Source organism: Calcarisporiella thermophila, assembly GCF_041956535.1.
Source record: "Calcarisporiella thermophila strain CBS 279.70 unplaced genomic scaffold VTP21scaffold_5, whole genome shotgun sequence".
NCBI classification, from domain to species: Eukaryota; Fungi; Calcarisporiellomycota; class Calcarisporiellomycetes; order Calcarisporiellales; family Calcarisporiellaceae; genus Calcarisporiella; species Calcarisporiella thermophila.
In genome coordinates this window covers 1321190-1329758 of record NW_027192195.1, presented here as the reverse complement: position 1 = coordinate 1329758, position 8569 = coordinate 1321190, and the positions used below count along the sequence as shown (strand labels likewise).

Below are 8569 nucleotides of genomic sequence, written 5' to 3'. Positions count from 1 at the left end.
GTGAACAACCCCACAAACAAAGCGAAGTTTACAAGTGTACAAATGTACAATATATGGGGTTTAAACTTTCTAAAATATTCAATCTATTGAGGTGGATCTGGATAGTTTGAAGGGGATGGTTTGCAATAAGAGATACTTCAAATGATATTATTACTTATTCTTTTCATTTTGAGGTCAATACAACCAGATCTATTGATACACTTGCAATTAATTGGATAATGTAACCAAGGCTTATAAGACATAACTGAATATGTCTGAATCTGAAGATTATATGGTAATTCGGACATTATGCTATATTGTAAATCCCGCTGTCAAAGCATCAAGCTTGGAATATACTACCGTTTTCGTACCCTATTGCTTTCTTATCCCTACATCCGCACTTGACAATATATACCGTGAGTGTCTTGCCAAAAAAAATCTTTTTTACAATAGAATAATAGTGTGAAAAGTAGTATTAGGTAATAATGGTAAGCCAGAATCAGGAAATGTCTCTACAACCGACGGCAGAGAGAGAGCAGTTGGCTATGAAAATAATGGCATCAATATCCAAAATAGACCCCAGTCTTATCAATTCCAATACATCTTTTTTCGATATTGGTGGTGATTCGATTTCGGCAATAGTTATGGCAGATGAATTCCGTCGGCATGGCCTACACATTACCACGCAGCAAATCTTTAGAGCTGCGATTCCCGCACGATTAGCTGAAGTTGCGCAAGAAGCATGGAAAGAGCCTAGTGCAATTGCAGCTGGTGCAGTTGGAGACACTCCTTTGACACCACTACAAGAACGCCTCATTCAGGCCTTACACCTGCATCCTTGTCGATATGACCGGGACAGATTCTTTATACCACGTAAGCGCATCGACTACATGGATTTCCATGAAGCTGTAAGGAAGATCGTATCCCACCATGATATGCTCCGGGCGCGCTTCTATTTAGATGAGGATGACTGCTGGACATGCAACGTATTGGAGCCTGATGCATGTGAAGTGAATGTTAGCCACATCTTATGTGAGAGTGAGGAGGAAGTGTGGGAGCAGGCTAAACGCCTAAGCTCTCGTGAGTGTGCAGGAGAGCACGTTTACTGCGCCGCACTCTTCGAGGTAAATGCGCCATTGTTGAACTTCTGATAGGCAGACAATTGTTCTAACTGTGATACAACCGAACCATTGGATATGTTTACAGATTGGGAGCAAGCAGAGGATGTATTTCGCGACGAGTAGTCTTGTGGCTGATCTCGCGTCTTGGCGTATTCTGCTCGAGGACCTTGATCGGCTGCTATGCGGGGGCGAGCTTGGGGAGAAGACGACTTCGTTCCGCGAATGGTCACAGTGGATGGAGCAGCAGGCATCCAATGGTGGTAATGGGGAGAAGCAGCGCTTTATTCAGTTGCTTAACTGGGATGCTCCCTCCACCTATCAATTTGCTAGGTAAGTTGTTGTCCAAAATCAGGCAAGCCCACCATTATCATTATCTTATGGCACATTTTGCCTATTTTAGAACCGATAGTGACTCGATAAGTGGCATTTGCAAGATCGTTAATGAGATCAATGCAAGTGCACTTGAGTTGGCCAATGAAGCTTATAAGACAGACAATCACCATCTGATACTTGCGGCTCTCCTGATTAGCCTCCAAGAGACCACGGGAGAGGGATTTCTTCCAATCGTCTTTGAAGACTTGAGCCGTAGACATGCAGGCGAGTACCTCGACCTCTCAAGAACGGTGGGACAATTTGGCACCCACCATCTCACCTCTCTATCCATGACCAATGGGGATGAACTTAGTACCATTGTCAAGGGAATCAAAGCCGCTCTATATACAACACCAGCTGGAGATTTGACCTCCGCTATGAACGAAGCTTTGACATTGCCAATTAGACAGGGAGGGCCAAATCAAGGCGAACGCAACATGACAATTTATTTCAGGTGCTCTGAATTTTATTGTGATGGTAATAGAGAGTTATCCCTCTTTACGACCGAGGAGCAATGCGGTGTGTACGGCGGTGGTGAGAGCCAGATATATAATGCAATCAGCGTCGAATATGTGCTCAATACTAGCAAAAGCCTCCAAATGATAATGAGCTTCAACCCGCTGCTGTTCCAAACCGATCTCCTTGCCTCATGGGGGAAAGAGTGGGTGGCTTCGATGCAAAGGATTATAACCCACTGCTGCAGCCCAGATACTGCCGGAGCTTCCTCGATCTTCGATTTTACTCTACTGAAGGATCCCACCTTGCTTGAGGAGATTGAGGCTGAATTTCTACCATCATTGGGACTTAAGCCGCGGGAAGTAGAGGACATCTACCCGGCCACCCCATTGCAGACGAGTTTCGTGTCGCGTCTTTTACAAGATTCCGGATCGTATTTAATGCAGTCGGTCTATGAGGTTGAACGAGATTTCGACATTGACCGGCTGCTGGTTGCTTGGACCAAAATAGCGAGTGCAAACACCATTCTCCGCACAATGTTTATCACCACTCGAGAAGGCGTCCTCCAGGTTGTTCTCAAACGACCGCAGCAAGCATTTGTGCAGATGGTTGAGTGGAGTCAGTCAGAGGTTGACGAGCAGCAGGAGGTTCTCTTGGCCGCGGAGCGACAACGAGGATTCAGCCTGGAGTGCATGACATTTGTGAGATTTTCGGTTGCCCACATCAAGGGCACAAGCCGACATCGGTTGCTTTGGACCATGCATCATTCGATCATGGATGGCTGGTCGATGCCGCTATTCTTCGAAGATCTGCACAGGGCATATCTTGGAGGTGCGGTGGAGGCCCGACCACCTTTCAGAGCACATATTGAGTCGCTACTCTCCGGTAACTCCACCGAGGCAACGGAGTTTTGGAGGTCGGTATTTGATGGAGCGACGGTTCCGGGTCAGTTGGAGATTGTGGACATGCCGCGTAAATCTGAAGAAAAGGGCTTCCGCGATCTGTCATTTGACTTGGGAGTCACGAGTGAAGAGATCCAGAGCTATTGCCAAAAGCTTGGTGTAACCACATCCAACTTCCTTCGTGCAATGTGGGCTGTAGTTCTTTATCACTATACTCGCTGCGGCGATGTGATATTTGGCTGCGTCGTTCTGGGACGCGAATCCGGCGTTCGGGATGTTACAAAGTATGACATATCTATTGAGGTTACATTCAAGTTAGGTTGGCTGATCTCTACTAATTGCAATAGGATATTCGGCCCGCTGATTAACACCATTCCACTCCGGGCTGTATTGGATACCGCAATGACAGTGGAGCGGCTACTTCTTGCAATACAAGAGTTCCATATCAACTCTCTTCCCTATAGTCAAACGTCTCTCTCGGACATCAAGCAGTGGACTGATCTTCCCTGGACTCGCGCGATGTTTCCAACACTATTCAATTATATAAGTCTCGATATATTTTCTCCCTCTGTGAGAGCCGGATCTCAAATATTCAAGTCTTGCGATATCATACAACCTGGCAATACAGAATATTCGCTAGTTGTCGTACTGCATCCCAACAACGGCACAATTTTTTCTAACGTCAATTACGATGCCTCTGCTTTTGACGGCCAAGCCATAACGAGGATGATGTCCAAATATCGGATGATAGTGCACGAAGTTCTGAGAAGCAATTCGGCGGACAGGCTGACGGTTGGCGACTTGAATCAACTGTCCGAGCAGGAAGTCACATTCGTTGAAAACTTCAGTAGAGGGATCAGCAAGAAGATTCCATTTGAGTGTCTCCACAACGGCTTCGAGGAGATGGCTGGGCAGTTTCCTTTAAATATTGCTGTCGAAGAGGGAGATAGGAGCGTCACCTACAAAGAACTGGATGTACAGGCCAATGCGTTTGCACATTTTCTGAGCCATCAAGGGGTTGGTCCGGGCATATTCGTTGGTCTCGTTGTAACGAGGTCTATTGAGATGATTGTGGGGATTCTCGCGGTCCTCAAGGCTGGAGGTGCATATGTCCCCATTGATGCAGGGTATCCTTGTCAGCGCATTGCATCCATCCTTGACGATATACCAGATCCTATTTTACTATCGACCGTGCGGGACGTGGGATCGGTCCCAGAGCTATATTCGCAAAAGGTCATACTTGTAGATGGCTGTGGTTGGAGCTGTGATGAAGTGAGCAAACCTGCGGAAGTAGCTACGGGAGAAGACCTGGCCTATATTATGTAAATGTTGATACTACTTCTATATTACATCTTTTTTTTTCTCATCAGTATTTTTTCTCCATAGCTTCACCTCTGGTACGACTGGGAAACCAAAAGGGGTCATGGTTCAACATAAGGGTGCAATTAACAATGTGCTAGAACATCCCACTGCATCACATCTTAAACCTGGAATTCGAGCTGGTGGATTTATGTCTGTGTCATTCGATGCGTGTGTGGCGGATATCTTCATGACATTGTCAAAGGGCGCCACCCTAATCTTGCCGGAAGATAATATTGCATCAACATTGTCCAGGGTTGATTTTGTGAGATTGACTCCAACCGGTCTTCTTAAGTTCGACCCTAAAAGCTACAAAAATATCAAAGTTATCAACACAGTTGGGGAAGTGTGCCCGCCCTCCTTGGTGGATCGATGGGGCGCACAGGCCGACTTTTATAACGATTATGGAGCAACGGAGTGCTCAATATTTTGCACCTGCACCCAACCCCTAAAACCTGGCATGTCACCCACGATGGGAAGAGTGTTTCCCAACATGAGAGCATATGTGCTCGACAATGAGCTTCGACCCGTCCCCATTGGAGTCAAGGGTCAGATGTACATTGGCGGCGTGGGGGTGGCAATGGGCTATCTCAATCTACCCGAGCTGACTGCCAAGAAGTTCGTTGAAGATCCGTTTGCAGGGCCTGGAAGCCGAATGTATGCTTCGGGCGATGTAGTGCGCTGGCTTTCTTCGGGCGAGTTGGAGTTCTGTGGACGAGTTGACGACCAGGTTAAGCTGAAGGGGTACCGAGTAGAGCTTGAAGAGGTAGCAATTGCAATGCGCCGATATGAAGGGGTTAAGTCTGCCGTTGCTGTGGTACACGATAATACCCTGTATGGCTTTGTTACACCAGCCGAGGTGGATGATGAAGCCGTCCGAGACTCGTTGTTTGATTTCTTGCCTGACTACATGGTGCCAGCTGCCATATTTTCGCTGGAAGATTTCCCCATGACGACTAATGGAAAGGTTGATAAATCGAAGCTAATGAATATTTCCCAACATCAAAGAAAACCACAATATGGTGCAATCTCCGATAATCAGAGACGGGTCATCGAATCCATGGCGTTGGTACTCAACCTTGATGCCAGTTGCATTAACCTTCATTCATCTTTCTTTACACTTGGTGGTGATTCGATCTCTGCCATCGCTTTGGTATCCGCTCTCCGCAAAAAGAACCTCCATGCATCCGTTCAGCAAATATTCAGGTCACCCACTCCAGCGAGACTATCGGAGGTAGTAAAAAGTCATTTGGCGAGGAAATCAATGTTAGCTGCTGTTGGTGATACTCCCCTTACACCAATACAAAATCATTTTTTGACAGGCAAAACATTGCGCCTTAATCATTATAACCAAGGATGGGTTTTAATTCCGAGAGAGAGAATTGGCTTCAATCTCTTCAAACAAGCCATCTCACGAATCGTTGCTCATCATGATACTCTAAGAGCGCGCTACTACCGAGATAATACTGAACGATGGAATCAAGTAATAATGAAAGCAGAAGCATGTCCTGCCAACGTCGTGCATATTTTATGTGAAACAAATGAGGAACTCCAAGCACACATAAAGCACATAGCATCCTCTTTTGATATTGAAAGAGGGAATGTTCACAAGGCTGCGCTATTCGAGGTAAGTGCCCCAAAATAAAACCACTGTGAAAACTTATGGTTTTGTCTCATCTCACCTCTTCTTACATACAGATCAAAGGAGAGCAAAGGATAGGTTTCTTCATTCATCACCTGGTAGTAGATCTTGTATCTTGGCGAATATTACTGGATGACCTTGAAACTCTTCTAAGAGGATTTCAGCTTGAAGAAAAGACGTTATCGTATCGCGAATGGGCGTTTTTGCAGGTGCAACAAGCAGATAAGTTCAGTGCAGAGAAGTGGATACCTCATCTCAGTACTACAAACATGGATCTAATTCGTTGTGTCAACAAAAGGTAAGAGTTGCTTTGTGTTTGAGTTATATTTGACGCCAAAATAATCTGACTGTCTCTTTTTATACATTAGTAGAGTCTCTAGTGATAACAATCGCATTCTTTACTACCGAATAAGCAACGAATCAACCAAACTTTTGGATATGGCGAATTCGGCTTATAGGACAAACACCCAGGATCTGATATTAACGGCACTTCTTTTGAGTTTTCGTAAAAATAATCGACTAACGCTCTTATCTCTGAATCTTGAAGGCCATGGACGCGAGCCATGGGATAACCAGCTGGACATGACCAAAACCGTGGGCTGGTTTACTACAATTTATCCAGTTACACTTTCTTCAGAAGTAAGTGATACCATTAGCGAAGCGGTCAAGAAGGTCAAGAGTACCTTACAATCGATACCGGACAAGGGGCTATCATATGGTATAATCAAATACCTAAACAGTACTTCTACTGGAGGAGCAGAGTTGGTCAAACAACATGAACTCTCACCTATTTACTTCAACTATTTTGGACACTTTTATAATTTCGAGCAACCGTCGTCGTTATTCGTTCCAGATGCTCAATTCGATTCTTGCGACATCTCAGAAAATGAAATATTACACGATGTTCTCCTCAATTGCTACTACGATGAAAATGGGTCCCTTGAGCTAAGTTTTTCATTCAACTCTTCACTTTTCTATGAAGATATTCTAGCTTCATGGGGAAGAACGTGGGTCGAAGAAATGCATTGGCTCATTAAACATTGCTGTGACACCAACACACCTGGAGGTTTCACCAGCACCGATTTTACCTTGGCTACGAACCCAGAGCTTATATTAGAGATTGAGAATATTCACTTGCCGGCCTTAAAGCTACTCCCACGGGACGTGGAGGATATTTATCCAGCAACTCCACTTCAATCCAGTTTTATTTCGGCACTAGAGAGCGATAGGCAATCTTACATATTGCAGTGGGTGTACGAGATTGAGGGCGAATTTGATGAAGGGCGTATGCGATCAGCTTGGTATCGAGTAGCGGCAGCCAATTCAATTCTGCGCACTTCATTTATCTCCACACAAGTAGGAGTTTATCAAGTAGTTCTCAAAACCCCTCCAGATGTCTTCGAAGATACCTCAGAATGGGAATTAGATGGAGCCGAATTGGCCCAAGAAGGCTTTCTCCTTTTTGATCGATGTCGTGGATTTAACATTCACAACGTAGCTTTCACTAGAATTAAGGTGGTACATATTAAAAATACCAATCGCCATCGACTATTTTTGACCATGCACCACAATATCACGGACGCTTGGTCGTCGACAATGCTATTCGCTGATTTATTGAAGGCCTACTCCGGCGGCATTATTGAAACTCGCCCGCCTTTTAAAGCGCATATAGAAGCAATTATGGCAACAAATATTGAGGATACTAGGCAATACTGGCAAACATTGTTTAACAGTGCTGACGTTCACAAAAATTTCCGGATCTTGAATAGTCAAATGGCCGAAAATGAAACTTACCCTATCACTCGCACTTACAATCTTGATATTCCATTTGATCGTATTCTTCGCCATTGTAGAGAATATGGTGTGACAATATCTAACTTTCTGCGAGCTATATGGGCTATCTCTTTACGACATTACACTCATTGCGACGATATTATCTTTGGTTGCGTTTTATTAGGCCGTGATAACAGCATTTTTAATGCGACAAGGTATATATTTATGGTTTAATATTAACGATTTCTATTAAAACATGTACTTTATATAAATTAGGATACTTGGCCCCCTCATTAACCATGTGCCTGTCAGGGTTATTTTGAAAAACTCGACATCTTTATCCGAAGCCTTACAAGCGATCCAGGCCCAACATGTATCATCGCTTTCTCATAGTAATGTTTCGCTTGGTGATATTGTTCGTTGGACTGGCATTCAATGGCCACAATGCAGCGTTCCAACTGTACTTTCATTCCAAGATTCGAATTTCCGCAACCACACTATAGATTATAAACCAGATTGCTTCGATTTGTCCGAGATCGATTCTTTTGAAAATACTGGTTATCCACTCTATCTTACGCTTTACTCGTCTGGAGATACCTTAAGAGCCACAGCCTTGACTAATCAAAGTATGATTAAGCCCTCTACTGTGGATGGTTTGATTACTACTTTTGAAGAAATACTTCAGAAGTTAGCTCAACATAAGTGTGATCCTTTTAATCTTACCTTGTTTCATTTGGAAAAGATGCTAAATTAGATAAGTTATATATAATTCTTGGCTGAACTACTAGACTTTTTAATATTCTTATTTTAATCCCTTAAATACCTTTTGAATCTCATATATCTTTGGTAATATTAATAAATTTTATTAGCCTTCACAGGCTTGGCCAATGCTCTTTAAGTGTCGTGCCCAAAGTTCATTAAAAGAGTCTTAAACTTTTTCTCATCTGGTGGTGTACGTCATTAAT

The 8569-nt window shown here is 44.0% G+C and overlaps 1 protein-coding gene across 1 annotated transcript; it reads left to right on the top strand.

Annotated features, from left to right (window-relative positions):
• Positions 1 to 485: 485 nt before the first annotated feature.
• On the top strand, positions 486 to 8358 carry VTP21DRAFT_9642 (uncharacterized protein; the record flags this gene model as incomplete). Its single annotated transcript, XM_069400621.1, has 7 exons — positions 486 to 1103; positions 1186 to 1430; positions 1501 to 4152; positions 4217 to 5816; positions 5888 to 6129; positions 6200 to 7819; positions 7917 to 8358. 7 exons carry the CDS (start codon positions 486 to 488, stop codon positions 8356 to 8358), a joined length of 7419 nt encoding a protein of 2472 aa, XP_069254529.1.
• Between the last annotated feature and the right edge of the window lie 211 nt (positions 8359 to 8569).